This window comes from Corapipo altera, unplaced genomic scaffold (assembly GCF_003945725.1).
Source record: "Corapipo altera isolate COAL_440 unplaced genomic scaffold, ASM394572v1 23b, whole genome shotgun sequence".
NCBI lineage: Eukaryota > Metazoa > Chordata > Aves > Passeriformes > Pipridae > Corapipo > Corapipo altera.
Window position 1 is genome coordinate 5,899,374 of NW_020884885.1, and position 19,850 is coordinate 5,919,223.

Genomic DNA, 19,850 nt, shown 5'->3' on the forward strand with positions numbered 1-19,850 from the left:
TGGCCAGTATGGCCAACATACATATTCAAGGGGAATATGTATCAAAACAAGGCATTCCAGATGTTATTTGTTTCTTAGAAGGGTTCAACTTTTAATGATGCCACAAGAGTACTTTCTGAGTGAGGGATAAGAATAAGACCTTCAGAATTTAGCCCAGCGAGATTTTAAAAGGACTGAAGGAAAGAGAATCACCAAATATATCAAGAGATACAATGAGGGTGAAGTACCTTTGTCGGAGATTTTTGAGTTATGCTTTTGTTTGTAACTATCTGAAACAGAGAAAGAAATAGAGGGTGAAACTTACATGGGGGGAAAGAAGACAAAAGGCAGAGAAGCCAGAAAAAGAGAAGGAGAAAGAAAATGTAAGAGATGATTTATTAAAGGGCAAAGGGAAGTGGAGTCTTGCTGAGGACTTAATTTTATTTCCTTCATGCAAAAACACCAAGAGCAGCAGCAGCAGCAGGTGGCAAACATGCAAGTCAGAGAGCAGCAGAATATTTTGCTGGAAGGGAAAAGATGAAGCCCTGAGTGCACTGAGTTGGTAGGACCAGGCTGGAAGCAGAATCAGCTGTCTGGGTGCTACTTACTGTCACAAACATAGGGTTTGTCGTGATCATCCTGGGAGGCAGCATCATTCCGTCTCCTGCCACCTCCAGATCCCCGAGCCTGCAAGGACAAGAGGAATGTTAGCAATATTCAATCACCCCTCGGGTCTCCTTGTGCCCCTCACCCTCCTATGAAAAATGTGCAATATAAACTAAACAAATCCTCAGCTTCCATACGGGTTTCTCAAAGGTGATCTTGACCCTTCACCTCCTAAGATACACACTATGTTAATGGACCTTGCAATGCAATGGAGATCCTCTCCACAGATAGCCCAAACTGTTCATCCATGGCAGTAGGTCACTGCCAGCACATATTCAGTCGAGTATCGTCACACATTCATTTTTGAAGATGTTCAAATACCTTGCTTAACTGAATATGAATGAATGAATAGATGAACAGGTGTTGGAGGATAAATACAAACATTAAATCAGCCAGAAAACAGGCCCCAGATAAAAGAGGTCAAATTATTTCCTTTAATATTTTCAAAAGGGAGTTGATTGTGTTGTTGAGTTTTGTTTTCTAGCTGAAAAGCAATGTTTTGAAATGACCTGCTGGGACAAAGATACCATGGCTAATTATAATATTGAGCTTTGGTACATTAGTGGAAAAAATCAGGTAACATGGCTACCTGGCTACCTGCAATAACAGGAATTACCCAGAAAGGTCCTTCTGCAGCTCTGTGTTTCTACAGTGGACCAGACTGGCAGCTCTGGAAATAGAAAATCTCTGTTTCTCCACAACACAGACTTCTCTGTCTTGACCTCCAGGGGTGAGAGTGGAATTCAGCATCAAAGCTACTTGGTCCTGACCCTTCTCAGCTGAGATGCCAACAAGGGGACAGCTCATATCTGTCCAGTGGTGGAGAGATCTGTGATGTGAAACTGGGAACTGGCCAAGGCCTTCAATTCTTTCATGTTCACTAATGTACAGTCTATAAATGACAATCATTTTAGACTTGGTCTTTGAGGAAGTGATCACAGGTGGATGGCTAACTAGCCCTTTATTAATTCTTGTAGCTACTCTATTCCTGGATAAAAGCACAGAATTGCTTCTGCTGCTTCTGTTATTAAACTGTTGATACTCCTCACTCTAGACAAGCCTACTTGACTGAAATCCTACAAGCTTTTGCATGTGAAAATAAGAAAGGGACAGAGCTTTGTTAGGTAAAGCTTAAGAAGGTGTAGAAACTCTGAGAGCATTAGTACCCAGACATAAAGGGGGTGTAAAAACTCTGTCCCTCTTCTACGCATTTGGAACAGAACTAGCACTGTTAGAGCTGCGTTCCATTGGACATTAAAGACAAGGAACAAGGAAATATTTTACGCTGGCCTGACAAAGTCTGTCAAAACAGGGATTTATAAAACCTTCACACATTATTTCCCTGGGATTGCTTAGGGCTAACTCTTAACAAAGTCCTGAAGGAAAGACATGGATTTGCAGCTGTCTGGATGGGGTAAATACTATTAGGTATGACAAGTATAACTCTGCCTTCTGCAAAGACCTCTGTGCAGACCAGCACACATGTGCAGAGCAAGATTTGTAAGGGTGAACTGAAAAGCAGTTTCACCCTGGAAAAGGCCCCAGCAACAATTGTTTGGTGGAAGCTACTTTACTGACCATATCACATAAAATCATCTTACTAGTCTGCAGTATTTTCTCTCTGACTGCCAGCTCTGTAAACCCCCTCTGGGCAATGAAATCAATCCCAGGCTAGTTCCTTTCTTCCCTGACTGCTGCAAAAATGTGTTGCAAGCTAAATTTCAGTCCATGGTAGCTCCTATACAAGCCTCAATTCATCAGAGAGTCTTCACAGAGACAAGTTTTTGGCCCTTAATAAATATTTCTGCTGGTACCTGGATTAGGATCTGATTTCCCTATCCTACCAGCTGCATTGGCTTTTCAGGGCTGTGAAAAAGATGTAAAGTCATATATTTGTCACTAGTCAGTAGCTCTGACTCCATTTACACACTGGGAACGTATCTGTTGAGTAAGAAGGTACTATTTTCACATAGGTACCTTTCAGAATAGGACAGCAATTTAAGGTTTGTTGCTCAGAGTTTTATTAGTCTTACAGCCAGCTGTTTCCCTTCAAACTGTTCTCTACACAAATGCAGGAGTACACCATTCATGTCATGACCACATGTCAGATACACTTTTTCATGCAGTGAACACAGGGGGAGATTTTTCAAGTCAGTGACTTTCAATGGGACTTATGTTCCTAAATGTCTTTAGTGCCTTTGAAACTGTCCCATGGGATATCCAGCTGACGAGCAGACAATCTGTACAGGTGCAGCTGCATCCATCTCATATCTCCTAGCAAACTACCCTTTCCAGCTCCTACCACAATGTCCCAGTCCAGCAAAGATACTAAAAATCTGCCTTCGTAAATCCACCTCTTTGGCCCTCAGTGTCCTTCCTAATGCCCCGACGATTTCAGAGCTAGCCTTGAGGGGAAAGGAAACCAAGCAGCTGCCCCAGAGGCACTAAAATGAGTGCCCCATGCTTGCTGTCAGTGCCCCAGGCTGTTGAATTCAGTTATCCATGACTGTCTTCATTCTCCTGATGGGATGCAGCAAAGACTACAAGACTTGACATGCGAGGCCTGGAAGCCAGGGCACAGCAGCCTTGAAGCAGCCCTGAAGCAGCCAGAGAGAGTAGCCAAAGGGACAGATGGAGAGTCCAGGATTAAAAATAAAATCATGCTGCAGGGAAAAGAAGGGGCATGTGCAATTTGGAAAGTCCAAAGCAGTAATTCCACCGCATTAATCCTGCATTGATGCTGTCACTCCTTCTCAGAATCCCCAAAGGTCACACTTGAGAGGATCTAGTTTCCTATGCATGTCCTTCCCCTCTTCTGCCCTCTAAAAATACTTTAACCACTCCTTCCCAGAAACAAAAGAGCTGCCCAGGTTTCATGTCCCCTAATTTCAAATCCCTAACCTCAATTCCCTATACTGGATCAGGCTCACATTAAAAAAGGGCTGCTTTCAGAAAGGTGGTGAAACCCTTGTGGCCAGACAATTCAGGCTTGCCAGTTTTCAACATCTAGGTAACTTGGCCCTAATTTTGAAATCCTAATTTTTATCCCATTTTGCTATGGTTATTGATGCCATCAAATAAAAAACAAAAATTGCTCAAAGTATTTAGCACTCTTCAGACTTCTCTTTTTTGCACTGAAAGAAGCCAGGGCACTAGCAAAGCAGGAGTTAGTTGCAAGAAAAAGGCAAAAGATCCTGCTGCTCCTGTACTTAATAGGGGTCCGGTTCTGGGGCAGAAAATAACACATAAATTTTTGCTTCAACATGAATGGGACATCTAGCACCCTCTGACTCTCTCCACTACAGTAATATTCTGTAACTATAGTTATTCTGTAACATTTGCCTGAATGGAGAAGCAACAGTAACTTCAGGACTTTGTGTAGGTCTAGGACATATGAATACACCAAATTCCCTTCTCCTGAGCAGTATATCTCTTTTAGCTATTCACTTCCTTTCACTCACCCTAACCAGCATGCGCAATTTATGTAAGAGTAACTTATTAGAAAAGAATTGTTAGCCTGGAATATTAGTTGATCACTACAATCAAGCTTGTGTGCATGTATTGATTCTATCTCCTGGTTTTGGTTACTGGTTCATACAAATTTTCTGAAACTTACATTTTTCTGGAAAATTTTTTTCCAGGTGGGGGTCTTTGGCTAAGAAAGAAAGAAAGAAAGAAACTGGTTCAGGTGATTTTGAGAATAAGGAAGGTGAAATATATACTTATCCAATTATTAAAGTGCTTTGATCTTATATTTAAGGACTTAAGCTCCAAAATAAAGAGGAGCAGAAAACTGAAACAACACAACAACAGAAGAAACCAAAAGAGAGGGTCTGATGCATAAGTATATTTCTAGTATTCATTGTGGTTTCATGTCTCTCATTCAAAAGCCATTATTTTCTGCTCATTTGGCCTAAAATGTGGCCCTTCTTGCTTGATTTCTATAAACACATCGAAAGGTATATCTAGAGCTCCTGTGCCCCTGTAGCATCCACTGGAGCCAAAGAGAGATGAAAATGCTCAAAACTTCTGAGAATTGTGTTCATTTAGATGCCTGGCTCATAGGGCCAAAATTGAAAATGTTGATTCCAAGTTTTAAAATGTTGGCCTCATTACTTGACTGGTATCCTGATGAATTGTGAAGACAACTTAGGTAAAAGAAGGGACACACAGTCCCCTAAGGATAAAATATTGCCCATTTTAAGCAAATAGAAGATTTGCCGTGGGCTCAAGAGGGTCAGCGTCAGCCACAAAATGCTACCCTAGAGAAAGCTGCAAAACTTATTAACATAATTCAAGTTACTTTTACTAATACATTTTTGGCTGTCATGACTGAATTTGTTGCTTTTCTGTAATTAGTAAATGTTGTTTTAAGGAGCATTGTAATAGCAGGATGTTATCGTAATTATTACAGTTTACAATTGTAAACACAGCACTAAAATAAACTTCCCTCACTTTTTACTCTCAAGGTAGTCTTTTTTGCCTTGGATATTCACAAAAATAAACTGAAAAAATATTAAAAATCTATCACCATACAACTGAAAATTACTATAGTATTATCAATATTATATATTTATTGATACACATTTTGCATATATAATACACATAACAAATATACACTAGAAAGCAGAGGTTTGCTTCCTTCCTTTCCATTCCAATAAACTCTCCACCTACCCGTCCTCTAGGCCTGTTCTTTCGTTTTGGAATATCTTCTTCCAAATCTTCTTCCTCATTCACTTCATCTGCATTTTCATCATTTTCTAAAACCCTCTGTGGTTGAACAATAAACAGGAATGGTTAGAAGAGGAGAGGAGGACACATACAACCAACTTCTGCTCTTCATCCCAGAGACTGTGGGTTATTACAGTTGATATAATGCCAAATCAGATCCCAGTACCACTACTTCTCTCCACTAAAGCAAAATTCGCTTTTCTTTTCCACCCTCAGATCTCCAGGGAGTTCTTACTAAAAATACTACTGATATCAGTCAACTATGAAAAAAAGGTTCCTAGGAAAAAAGAGTGGCATCACTGAGCACCAATATCCCAAGACAAGTATTAGTATGTGTAACTGCAGGCCCTGCCTGGGAACCTATTTGCATGGGCTTTTTATTTTCATTTCTTGCACCTTAAATTGTCTTGTTTTCCTTAACTTTGAGAATGCACTTTAAGAATACAAAAATTCTGCGTTTTTCTCCTCAGTATCCCACAATCTTCTTTCTTTAGAAAAAATAGAGAAAATTTCTCCATATATTCCAGAATGGATCTAGAAAGCAATGTCTTTCAAGGCTTGCACTACAGGTACAATTCTAATCTAGAAGGAGGAGGGTTGCTGCATGAGAATGCTGGGAAATTACAGGTCTCACTGAAGTTAACAAGACCAATAGCAATATTTTGTTCTACTAATTATTTAACAGGAACAACACTTCATCAGCTAATATAACTGTGAGATTCCTGGGCCATGGTATTTCAATCCTTTTAATTTGATATTTTGAAATGTAATCTCTATAGAACCAAACACAGGCTGGCCATCCTGCATGAAAACATGCACAAGTCAGACATTGCACAGACAAAGGCAAGACAAATCATCACAACACTAATGTTGGAAGAGGTCCCATTGAAATCCCCTCAACCCTCGGCATGTCTGCTAGGAATACAGAAACGGGCAGCAGCCACTCCTGCCATTCATGGTGTTGTGCCATTTTCCAAGGTGCTAATCTGGAATCACTAACTTACCTTTGCCATGCCAACATTCATTTAACTTGCAACCTGCAGCCATGACGCAGATTCAAATCAGTGACATTAAACTGATGGGCAGGTTTTTCAGTCTTACTGTATTTGTCCCTTCTCTCTAATTTCTACTTCAGAGATATTTGAGAGCCAGAAGAAGGAGAAAAGGAGTACATCACAGTTTCTTTCTCTCCTTTCTACATACCTCAAGCACCAAATTCTGAATTTGTGGGAAAGAATACAACAGAAATTTCACTTTTCAAAAATTCTGTATTCGGAAGACCAACTATAAAAGTTTGTTCTTATCTGATCAGCTGAATTTCTAATACTAATATTGGTCAGTGCATTTTTTTTAAAGTACTAACAACTTTTAGAACATGGTAAAGGATCAAGTCTTCATCTGATTTTTGCTTCTTTTATTTTTAAATCTCAGGAGGCTATTAATGAGGTCAAACCGTACAATTTCACATAATACTACAGTACATAATACTAGGGGGTGTAAAAGTTAAGCAGGTTCCAGTTCTGAACACATAAAATGTTCCTTCAAAATTCATATAATTGCATACATTAATCGACTTCCTCTTAGGAAACTGAAGCACTTGAAAAACGTTGTACATGAGGAGACTGTAAGAAATTTAAGAATGTATGTAAGAAAATAGGCAAATATGTATGTAAGAAAATAAGCAAACTTACTGATATGAGTTTGTATTTTTACATTGCTTCCTACCTTAAAGTATCTCAGAAAAAAAAACCAGGGGCAACCACATCATATGTGGGAGGGAAAGAAGCTAGTTTACAGCAATAATACTACACAAGAGTTAAGAAAAATATTACAAACCACTTTCTTCCTTTAAAATCGAAGGACCAATTTAGGAAAGAGATGATAAGTAATGAAGTGTGAATGTGGTGAGACTGCCAGACTGCCATGACTCTAATACTTGATTGAAGAGGCATAACTTTTCTGATGCATGGTGAAAAGGCTATTCTAACCCTTCTCCAGCAAACAATGGAGACACACATTCAATACCAATTTACTGTAGGGCAAAATCCTCAACCTCATTAAATACCAACTGTACAGGAGGTCCCAATGACTGCACCTATTTAGTGGGAAGGGGGGGGGCGGGGGGGGAGGAACACTTATCCTTTTTAGCAAAGTAACTTTTCCAATTCTGTCTAAAACTGTGTACTTTAGTGCAGCTAAGCACCAAGTTGTCTTCTCCTGACAGATACTACGAATGTGAGAGTGGCTGGGTTTGATGTGGGAATTACAATTATGTCTATCCCACCTGCTCACTCTCACCACCACTGAGGCTGGGCCCTTTAAAGTTGCAGCACAGACAAATATGCAAAGGAACAAAAGAGAGATTTGTGTTCTCTTATTTGTCATACCGATAAAAGCACTGATTGTGATTTTGATCTGGTACAGTCTAGTTGCCAGGTGCCAAAATACACACTGAAAGCTGGCTACTAGTAAAGGCTTTGGCAATCGTTGTTCTATAGAACTGAATCCAGATAAGTTGTGTTTGCATTAAAAAAAGCAGCAAGACATGCTTTTTGCATCTGTTCTGATGAAACTAGAACCCAGGTGGACAGGTCACAGCTGTTAGTTTAGCTGATTTTTTTTTTTAATTTTATTTTTTTTGTACCCCCTCCCTGCTCTGCAATGCCTGGATTTATGTCAGTTCCACCATCTCTGAAGTCTCTTTCCTTGGACTGCTGCTGGGGATAATTTGGAAGCTCAGATCACACAGCAACATTCAAAGGGGCTTGTACAATCTCATAAGGATGCTGCACCATGACTTTTTGTGGCCTAGGAAGCAGGTATAAACAGATCTTTGGTTAGAGCTCTCAGCTTGATAGATGCAGATACACTACTGAAGAAGCAAACACAGAGAAGGCCTCATGCCAAGCTTTTCCCCACTCCATGAGCATGGGGTGCTTCCTCTTTGGTGGATCTCCTTTACTGGTGTAACTGGGAAGGGGAGAGCTAATTTTGCTGCCCCTACATGTGTAAAATTTCTAGCAAATCAAGCAGTAGGACTGAGCTCCAAGTAATACAGATTTGTTGCCCATGCTCTTGTTTCATTTGGCACGGGACTGCCCCCACAAATTTTCAGTAGTTTTAGGTGTAGATGCAACACGTTGTACTTCAGCCAAAATTACCAAGGTTGGCACATTGCTAATAACTCTCACAAAAATCCCTATAAAAGACTCATAGCACAATGGTAGTTTAGCATCACCAAAGACATGCTGCTGCGGGAGAGACCCTTAAATCATTTTCCTAGTGATTTAAGATATCTTTAAAAGTGATGTGGACTTATATAAGAACCCTTTATATTAGCTGAATTCCTTCTATGACAGACCTACAATTGTATTTCTACTTCTAATTGTTGAAGGATGGAATGGAATGTTGACAAATAACTTTCAAACCATAATGTGTGTGAAGAGGCAATATTTCTCATACCTGCATCACTAATAACTAAGATAATTAAGGTTAAGAGATTTTTAATTATTTATTTTTCTTGTATACCTCCAGAAGACTACTTAGTATTGAAAAAACAAACAAAAAAACAAAACAAAAACAAACAAACAAACAAAAACTCCCCAAAAAACTGACTCCAAAAAAACCAACAAAAAACCCACAAAACAGGGAAGGCAATGACATGTTTTTGTTTACAGTCAGCAGCTGTGAATCCAAATTCAAATCCATGTTCAAATTCACTTCAAATGTGAGGCACTAAAATTCAGTTTATATTTGGGACCCATTTCTGCTTGTCAGTTTATTATGTAATTATCTCATAGTGCTCCAAAACAAATTCCAACAAAAATGCCGTGCAGACAGAGTCAAGCAACAGAGATTCTTGTGACAGGAGAAGTATATGAGATCCTGAGTTCATTTTGAGCATCACAGAGTAGCACAAAGATTTGGCAGTAGAATAACACAACTATCAACATATGCACTGTTCTGCCACAGGACAAAAGACTGCTAGACTTAGAGACAAAAAGTAAAATCGAGCCCTGATGTCAGAGCAGGGCGCTCTCCTTTACCTGGATTTCTTGTATAGTGTCTTCCTCTTTAGTGTCTGTTTTTTTCTCTATTCCCTCTCCACGCAGCAAGGCTTCCAGAGTTGTACTTTCTGAGGTGAACCCATCTTTTTTCAAAGGCAGATCAACTTCTGAAAAACAAAACACACTCACTGTATGTGTCTCCCCCAAAGAGCTAACAGGCAGAAGGACAGAGATGTCAAGCAGACAACTAACAGACTTTCAAGCTTTTTTCTGTCTTGAAGGAGAGTTCTTCAAGTTTGTTTAACCACTAAGGATCTCCATATAGTATTCACTTCTATCTTACTGAAAACCTGATATCTTTTCAATTGCTATGCTTGCTTACAGGAAAAAAAAAGGTTGGACATACTGTATCAGGAGGAAATAAATGGGGGGTGGGGGAATCCTTCTCCTTTGTGTAAACTCCCTATGCTTCAAAGAAAGAATAAAAAAAAAAAATAAACTATTTCAGTATCTTTCTAAGATACTGAAATAAAATAATATAAAGAATCTGATCTCATGAAGAAGAAAAGAGTTTAATGCAAGTTAGCATCTGGCACAATTTATACAGCATAGCTTCAACCCTCATTCTTCCATACCAGGGCATGTTCCACATGTGGGAAAGCAGAAAGCTTGTATGTGTGGCCAATGCTGAGAACTTATGTAGAAAAACAAAGGGATATGTCTTGAATCTTCATGTAATATTGACTAGATAAAATCTCCAGTTGGCTTAAAATGGGCCTACACCAGTGAAGAAATGCAGTCAGCAAAGTTGCCCATAAAATAGGACACCACCCAATCACTGCAGGAAGAGCTAAAGGCTGGCTCAGGACCAGGCTGAAGGCACTGGGCTCCAAAAACTCCAGGTTTACGAGAAAGTTTGATACAACTTGCTGTACAAGCAAAGTAACAGAGCCTTATTTCCCTTTCAAATGCTGCTAGTAGATTATGACACAGCAGACAGGCAAATACAGCACGTTAATTTTAGCAAAGAGTTAAAATACACCTAGTGAATAACTCAGTTTTCCTTGTAGATCCTGGCCTCTACTCCACTCATGCAGGGATTCATTCAGAACAACCCTACGGCAGGGAGACATCCTGCACATCTCTTTAGCTAGCAATGCCAGGTATGGACTTCTCAATTACTCCCTCTCTTCTACAATGAGTTCCTTCCTCTAGGCCAATATATTTACAAATAATAATGTACAGGACTGATGCTCACAAATCAGCATCTGGTGTCCTTATTTCACAGGTCTGTCCACTTCTCATCCTTTAGGACTGTGTTTTGTTCCCCAATATGCCTGAAGCTCCCTGTCTTTCTATCGCCATGAGTTGTAAATTCTGCAGGGCAGAAATTCATGTGATTTTAAAGTCCCAAATCACTCCCACAATCCAAATAATGAACGAACACTTCCACCTGAGACAGTAAAATATAATCTGTTTCTTGGGGGTAATTGCATCCCAGGAATATGTTTGTTCTATATACGAAAAACTCTTAGCCAGCAAATGATTCAGGGTCCCTGATCAGTGCTTCCACAACATGCTTGCTCCAGTCTTCTGAAGTGAGAGAGCACTGCTCAGCCAATAACCACAGAAAATCCAGCAAAAATTCCAGGAAAAGCTCTTCTATTCATGGAGGGAAAGGCTGACTACAAAGTATGCAGAAAACCCAAATCACTGGGATTTTAAAGGAAACTCCCAGGACAACCCACACAATGGGATGGGATCAACTGTGAATTGATTCTCCTTCTCATCACAAGGAGCTCTATTCATTTAGGCCTCTGTTTTCAGCATTAAGCTCTACACACCCACCCCATTATGGCCTCTTCCCCAACTTCTCCCTTACTTGAGCTATAAAAAAGACAGAGAAGTCAAAAGAGAATCATACAGATTGAATTTCCCTGTTGAACTACTAGTACCCCCCTCTGGATCCAGACATTTCAATAGAAAGAAGGCATTTTTGACTTGATTTATGTGCAAATCCCAACACTTGAATCTGAAGTCACTAAGGAATCTCCATAATCATCTCTGGCTGTGGGTTTGGCTTGGTTTCAAAGTCCTGTTCTGGGGTGCAAAGGGGCATTTGCTCGGTATTTCCTTGTGGGACTGCAAAACCCAAGGGGTCATCATACATTCAGCAAGTGAAGAAGCTTCAAGGAAGCTCAAGGGCATTGGAAACAAACATGTCTTCACTGTGACAAACTATATCTGTCTCTGGATACCAATACATACAGCAAATGAATTCATTAGAAAAGGAAATGAGCAAGGAAGGGCTGAGGGATAAGTAGAACGTATAAAAAGGTAACGTTACTCCCTGTTTGTTCCAGAGATATTGAACATTAAGTTTGATAAGAGGGAAAGGTAGGTTTTAAGGTCAAAAACGGGCAGCTGTCTTTAATAGGCATGTTTGTTCTGTGTGCTGCTGCTACTTCCCAACAGCAACACTCCAAGAGGACTTTTCATCCAAAACTCTCAGAGCTTTTTCTAATTACTAAATTTAACATCCCACTGACAAGGCGTTGTAAGGTAATATTTTTATTTGGTTTACTGATGGGGAGATTGAGTCACCAAGAAGTTAAGTTAGTGAGTAAGGAATACGGCAAAAATAAACTCAGTGTAGCTGCCTCCCATTTGCCCACTAAGCTGACTGCCATTCAACTCCTTCATTTTCTTCTGCACTGGTAGCATCTATGAATCCATTTTGCTCCTAAATAACTCTAGAAAAGTGGGAAATGGCAGAGGCTATCTCATCTGAATGTAAAGTTTATACTATAAAAACTTTCAGAGGTCCAAAGACAACCCCTTAGTAATGAATTCAATCTTTGTAATGAATTAAGTCTTTCCTGGAAGATGGCTAGTCTGTAAAGGATACAGTAATGAAGACAGGGAGTTCTGTTTCCAAACCAGTTTTTGAATCCCCAGAGATGAAAGTCTTAAAAAATTTAAAATATAGTTCAGTTAATCTACAGAAATAGTTAAACACTACAAGGGATCATTAAATTCATTTCACAAAATCTCTTATTTTCTCTTCTGTATTTAACTCTCCAGGATTTTCCCAAAAAAGTAAGAAAAGTATCTTTTTCTCTTATGCCTGTACCCTAAATAAAACTGAGAAGCCAACTCAACACCTGAAATGTAGTTTTCATGTGAAAGATCAAGGCTTCCCCCAGATCATGAGAACTGCTGTTTGGAAGTAAAGTGGGGTCTGTTCCACTCACTGTCCTGATTATGAAAGTAACAGCCAGTGCCAGAAGCTTCAAACAAGGCCAGAGGGATACTCTTCTAGGTTTTTTGATATTTCTTTTTATTCCTCTCCTTTCGAGGATAAACAGTCACAATTTTTCTATGACTCTGCTGTGGGAAGCTTTCCATATGGTCCTGACAAACCTCTCTGAACTTCCTCTTATTACACACTAGTCTTCCCAAGACAGACCAAGACTGCACCCAACATTTTCAGAAGAAACCACATATCCCATTTAAACAAATTAATTATAATATTCTTTAGATTACTCCTCAGGCTGTGTCTTTCAATGTCCAAGCTGCATACTAAGCAGAAGAATTAGGAACCTTGTAATGGAAACAAGAACTCCCATAAAGAATACATTCAAACACGCAGGTATTGTATTAAAATGCCCATCCCTCTGCTCACTCACCAAGCACATTCACATCTCCCCGAGGAGGCCAGTACAGACCTCCCCAGCCACAATCACTCTAAATAACTTTGTAGTATGTGCAAATCTTTGTAGTTTACAAGGTATTGCAACTCTCCAGCTTGTTCATTAATACATTACACAACACTGGACCAAGCACTAAACGTCAATGCACCAGATGTTAGCCTTTATCTATAATGAAATTTCTTTCTTTCATTATCTTTTATTCTGAAAGTTTTGACCCAAGATAGTGCTTTGTTTCTCTTTGTAGGCCTATTACATACCAAAGGTCTTCAGAAAGTCTAAGAAAATCATCAAACCCCCCTACCTATTAGTTATTTCATTATCATATATAGAATTTTAAGAAAGTAGTGAGACATGTTTTTCCTTGGTAGGAAAAAAAAAGTCGTTGGTTAGAACCTCCTATATCATCATTTCCCAGGTGCTTTCCTGATTATACCCAATTATTGTTTCAATCAATTTCTCAGATGGTCATGTAGAATTTATGGGTCTTTGAATCACATCCAAATCCTTTTAAAATATAGGTAATAACATTTGCTACCCACTAATTGTCCTAAATTCTTTCTATTGTAACTTCTAGTTTGTATCACAAGCTCTTCTTCAAACGTTGCAATATCAGAGAACATAATCTTTATTACAAGTAATAACTACTAGTAAAGGCACTATAAATAAAAGCTTACTCTTTTATATAAAATTTTTAAGAAGGCTGGTAGATAAATTTCCTTTTGATTAGTATTGCAAATGCAGTAGCACATGGTTAATGTAGGAGATGCAGGAACTAGTGAGAACTATACAAAACAGAAGTGTCAAATCAACAAAAATCACCAATGAAAAAATAATATGTTATTTAAGAATCCTTCCCGTTTTAGTAAACCATGGTATTACTAGTGTCACAGCTAAATATTGTGCATACATTATAATTCAAATATGTGTGTGTGCATATAATTAAAATTTATGGTTTTTAACTTGGCAGAGTCCCTTTCATAGTGATTAAATTAACATGGTTATTTCTGCTTACCAGCTCAGTGCAGCAACCTCTCTATTTATCAAGGTCCTTAGATTGTGATGGTAGAATCTGAACGAGCACCCATGCCAGCGTCGTTCCTGTATCTGCTTGCTATTGAACTGCTGCCTCCAAAAGAAGCACATTTTCACAAATCCTACAAAATGGTGGGCTTTTTCAAGTTTTGATTCACCAAAATAGCAAAATAGCTGCAAATTCTTGTCCTTAAATAAGCTACATTTGGTTTACAATGCATTGGGAGCTAAGCAACTTTTCAGTGTCTCTTTGAAACATAAATTAAAAACAATAATCCCTTTTTCTATACAGTGCAATGTATTTGTTTTATAATGGATCATTTCCATCTCCACAGTAGCAGCTGCCACCCAAACCATCATCTCTGTGCACTCGTAAGCAGCTCCACTTCCAGTTCTAATTGGGAACAGAGATACTTATTGGGTGAGTTCCAGCGTGATCTATCACGCCAGAGACAGCTACTATGCAAACCAAAGCAATCCGGCTTCCAAAACCCCTCTTAGACAAACACAGACTTTGCACATAGATTCTTGCATTTTTGTTTCTTGGCGCCATTTTTTTGGAACATAAAAAGTGCCAGAGGAAACTATATATTAAGAGTTCATGAAATGATGTTTAAGATGGATAAATCCAAGGATATTACCTTAATAACCACTACCTCTTTAAAATGACATAGGTGGTCTAAAAAAGCCACCTAATTCACAGCAAGCAGAACTACTGCTGAGTGAATGCAGGCACTAAGCTCATTAAGAGGATGTGGCAGGATGTGTCTGAAAGTGCAGTGCAGTGGCTCAGCAAGCAATTAAATCCCATGACAGTTTAAAATGAGAATCTATCAGTGTCACAAGAGTGTGAAGCCTCAGCATCTCTGCTGTTCCCACCCCCAGCGTTTTATTTATTATGGCGTATTGGGAACATAGGAAGTCAAAAAGATTATAATGAAGTATGCCATATAAAAACCAGATTAAGACTGCTCTTCTTTGGGGAAATATGCAGAGAGAGAAGCTGTCTGTTAGCTGTCGAGTTTGCAAAAGATACCATCTTTTGGGATGGTGCTCTCTGCCAGCAGACAGAATGCCCCAGGGGAAATGGTGGTGAAAAACCCAGACAAGCAGCATCCATCCATCCATCATACGCTCATCTCCACATCTCCAAGGCACAAATATAGCGTTAGAGTGCAAAGGGTGGGGGCATGGGGGATGGAATCCCTTAAGAAAGAATGGGGAGACAATGCCATACATGAATAGCTGGATTTTGTAGCTTTTCTGCGTATGCACGACCACACTCTCCTTAACTTGTTTGCTCTCTTGCTTGTTGTGTTCGTGGCCAGTACAGTGACTTGTTAGCATCTTTAGAATTGATACATTCACAGCAGTGACCAGAACCAGGTATACTAAAGGCAGGGCTCTGCAAGCTTCGTTTTGTAAGCATGCCTCTGCCAGCACAGCACAGGAGGGACCTTCATTCCTTCTGCAGATCCGGATCTTCAAAACCCTTCTTTCACTGCACTATATCCTGCTGTCCCAGGGGCTTCTATGTTATGCTTTAATCCTGACCTTCCACGGTCCCTGCTATCCCACCCTTTTCTCCCAACACTACTGCAAGTCAGCACTCATCTGTAGCAAACTTGTCACTGCCAGTTCTACCCATACAGAACCTTCTGTTAGCCCAGCCCTAGGCCTCCCCTGAGACAGATTACTGATAACACAGACTCTCACAATGAGTCCATAAAAGCCAAACAAATGTCCCTAGCGAGTAGTAAACATAAATTCACTGTATTTTTAATCCAAGTTGCAATATAGCCATGGCTATACTGGAGGTTGTAAGGCTACTCCAGAAATTCTTTGCCTCTCCCACAAATCCCACTCTAAACCTCATGTATATTATTGCTCTTTCAAGGTAAACTGGGCCATGGTGAGTACAAAGACATTATAGAAGGAAGACTACTTGAAAAAAATAGAGTATTTGTTTCCTCAGAAACAAACCATTTTGTGTGGAAAGAATAGTTTGGAGGACTCTGCCATTAAGCAAGAAGTCCTCCTCAGGCTGGAACCATGGGTTCCTGTAAAGTTCTGAAATTAATCTTAGTAAACAGTTGTTGCAAATTTTGAGCACTGCTGAGGTTTGCTCTAGGGAGCATTAGGAGATTGGAAAATCTCAATATCTCCCTAGTACCTCCTCCTACAAAGCCACTAGTCTCATGATGAGGTTGGAGGAGAGCAGAAGGCAAGGGGAGACAGTGAAGACAGAGGAAGCTCTGATATGATGGGATTGTACACTTTCACTCTTTAGCCTGGGCATAACTGCAGAAAAATCAGAGGACAACTTTAACACAGGGATCCAAGGGAAAGCTTCTATCAGCCCCTAGTTAAAAAATTTCCCAGGAGGTTACAAGACAACAGGAGTTAGAAATAAGGCTGCAGAAAACTGCAGAGAACATAAGGTTAAGTAAGCATTGTTTAGTTTAACCCACTATCAAATATGGACTTTACAAGCAGCTGCATCTCTTTGACAGACTAGAATGCCTCTGTAAAATCTCTCAATAAAAAACAACCAACCAAACAAGAAACCGCCCTCCTGTCAGTTGTCTCTTGGAAGTTCTCTACAGATTTGTTTCTCAGCACAGATATAAATCATTGTCACATATAATACGCTGTACTTGCTTCTCAAAGACTGTCAAATTACAATATCAGACTAAATGCTGGATCAAGTAACTACCCTCAGGGCTCAAATCATCTCCATTCAGGAACATCTCCACTCAATAGCATTTTTATAGCACTCGTTTGTGTTCTGGTCACTCTTGCATTTGTGTTCTAGATGGGCTTACAATGCACCAGGACTTCTGCAGCATCAGGCAACACTGTAGGCAACATTGAGGGACAGAAGCAGGGTAACTGATACAATTTGTAGAAAATTCCTAAGTAAAAAGCCTATTCCTTTGGGCTTTGCATCACCCTAACAGGGCTTCTGGTCTGTTTGGAGTAAGATAATAACTTGGGCTACCTATCTGCAAGTGGTCATATAGAATAATTCACACAGATAGATGATGGGCTTTTTGATCCGTCCAAAGAACTAGAATCTGATTATTACCAGACAGCTATCAGCAAACACCAGTTCCCCCACACCACACAGCTGGGACAGTCACCCCACGCTGCACATTCTGCAAAGGGTAACAGGAGTAGACCACCACTGAAAACAACTGTACTATATGTGACAGAACTGAATAAAAACACTTGTACCAAATGCAAACTCATACATAAATCATGTGTAAAGCCAGCCATGCCAACTTCGCTGCAAATTCTGTGAGATTCTGCATAGCTTCTCTTGCTTATCGAGGACAGTGGAGGGGATACCTCTAGTAACAGATAAATCTCTGTAATGCAGTTATCTCTCAGTTGCAGCGCACAAGCATCCCAATTAATTCAGTCCAGGCCTAGCAGAGCCGGCACTAAGCCAGAGCTGATAAACCTGCCAAAGCCAATCTGAGTCCTGCAGTGATTCTTGGGAACCTGCTCTGTGCTTTCTGGTGCTCTGAGGGGGTTTATGTGCTCAGCTCTGGCTGGCTCCATATGGTGTGGCAGCCCATTAACAAGGCCTTTCTAACACTGAAAGTCCTGGGGAGCAGGCAGAGACACCCAGTCACCTCTGAAGGCACCAGCAAAGGTGCAGCAGGGCTTCTTAGCACCGCTCAGCCAGATTACAGGTGTCCTGGTCCTGATCCTGCATGTGGGAAGTCAGTGGTCCGTATGCCGGGCAGGCCTGGGAAGCGGGACAGCCACACTCACACAGCGTGGTGTCTGAGGGTCAGCCATGCCAAGCAGAGCTATTTCAGCATCCCTGACTCGGTGAATACTGAACCTGCATAAACCAATGAAGAACAGAAAGGCCACAGCAAAGTAGCAATGTTTTTAGGATAGGGAGCAACCATCCCAGATGCTGCCCTTGGCGTCATGCTGTCCCACCAAGTGATCCTGGGCCAAATTCTAACAGAGATACCCTTGCTTTTCCATAATCTGTCAAATGGAGATAGTCTTCACCTATCCTCTGGGGTTTGGTAAAGCTTGTTTAATATTCATAATCATTCAGGCATTCAAATAAAGTGCACCAAAAATGCAAGGTGCTCCTACAGGGTCTCACAAAGACATATTTAAACAAATTTTCTTTCCAGACAAGAAAAACACTGAAAAAGTAAGACTATTTCCAGAGATACCAGATTTGAGTGGTCAATTCACAAATTCCAAAAAATGAAGATAATATTTACTCATATGTTAAGACGCATCTGACTGATGAAGCTATAGAAATGAAAAATGTTATTATAAGAAGAAAGGCTTGTAATAGAAAAATGGCATGAGATGCCAGTAGGTATCCTTTCAGAAATTGGAAAGAACAAAGCAAATTATCTCTGAGATGCTCAGATCTCTTGCCACAAAAAGGCAAGCAATTCCAAGAGGCCTATAAAGGGTTTAGACATAAAGGTGAACTCTAGAATTAATAACAGAATGGTAAACAGGAAGATTAATGGCACCAGAGAAAATGCAGATGGTGAAGCCGAGCCTGCAGGCTCAGCAAGACTCTGAATAGGGAGGGGGGAAAAGGCAAGGTGTAAACAAGGTGACCTTCAAAGCCAGGGGAATGCCTGCCAACAGGCCAGCCAGAGGGCATCCCGAGACACAGATGTGCCATCTGGGGTAGGCTGTCTCATGACAACCTGAACAAGATTTGTCTTTTTCAGATTTTGCAGGGAGGCAAAATGTGTAGTGGCAGAAAATATTACCATTCATTCAAAAGAAGCACAATTAAATGCATAGGTTATAAAAGAATGCTATCCATTTTGTAAAGAAAACACAAAAGAATTCCCCAAATATCCCCACTCAGAAAGATCTTGTGCCCACTTGTAAAGCCTGCTCATGTAAGATGAGGGGGAGGAGAAACTGGTTTTCACCAAACAAATGTTTTCCTTGAGGGTTTATTCTTTAGGTTTATGGCAAAAAGGAAAAAAAAAAAAAAAAAAACCACAAAACAACACCTCAGCAGCTACCGCAAAGCAGCTCTTTAAACCCATGATGGTATAAATCTCCCCCATCTTGGCGTAAGTCTGTTCACTCCAGATGGCACATTTGGGTTGAAAGCAGGTAAAGATTTCTCAGGGAGCTCTCTATGTCCAGTATTTGCTTTTACAGAGCTCCCTTTCTCTGTCTCAGAGCTTAGTTGGTCCCTGTGTGGCTGGGAAATCTCAGGTTTTTGCCTACAGTAAAAAGCGGGAGACAGAAACCTCCTACCACTCTTCTACAGGGGAGCCTGGCTCTTTCACACCTGATGCTTAGATCATTGTGATCAACCAGAAAAAATAAAAAGTAAATGCAATCACTCATTTTTTTAAAATAGATCAATCAAACAACACAGTGCTACGGGGAACAATGCTATCCTCAATAAGCCTTCTACAAATTAAGCCAAACATGATCTGCTATGATATCCAGAGGTAAGAATTCTAGGGGAAAACAGAATAAGCAAGAACAGTACAGCTCACTGTAGAAAAAAAGCTGACCCTAGCTACAGGAGTTCAGCAGGCAGTGTATTCACACACCTCTTTTCCTTTCAGCCTCACTCAAAGTACGTAAAATCTGAGTACTTCAGGCAAAAACTGTCCCATATGAGTTCAGTGCTGAAACTGGCTAATTCAGTACTAAGTGTACAAGCAGACATATCTGAATGTGTTTTATTCTG

The 19,850-nt window shown here is 40.1% G+C and overlaps 1 protein-coding gene across 9 annotated transcripts in view; it reads right to left on the minus strand.

Annotated features, from left to right (window-relative positions):
* DPF3 (double PHD fingers 3) overlaps positions 1-19,850 on the minus strand; it is a 168,341-nt gene that overhangs the window by 60,859 nt on the left and 87,632 nt on the right. For 4 of the 9 annotated variants that reach the window (XR_003527466.1, XM_027641928.1, XM_027641933.1 and 1 more), the window contains 5 exons: positions 9,423-9,550; positions 5,320-5,415; positions 4,262-4,300; positions 588-666; positions 228-269 (listed from right to left, as the gene is read on the minus strand). Coding sequence is in view for 6 of the 9 variants with exons in the window: in XM_027641928.1 (XP_027497729.1) it covers positions 228-269; positions 588-666; positions 4,262-4,300; positions 5,320-5,415; positions 9,423-9,550 (384 nt within the window). In the remaining 3 variants the exon portion in view is untranslated. The remainder of the gene's footprint in view (positions 1-227; positions 270-587; positions 667-4,261; positions 4,301-5,319; positions 5,416-9,422; positions 9,551-19,850) is intronic. The other 5 variants (XR_003527467.1, XM_027641930.1, XR_003527468.1 and 2 more) reach the window with 3 other exon arrangements.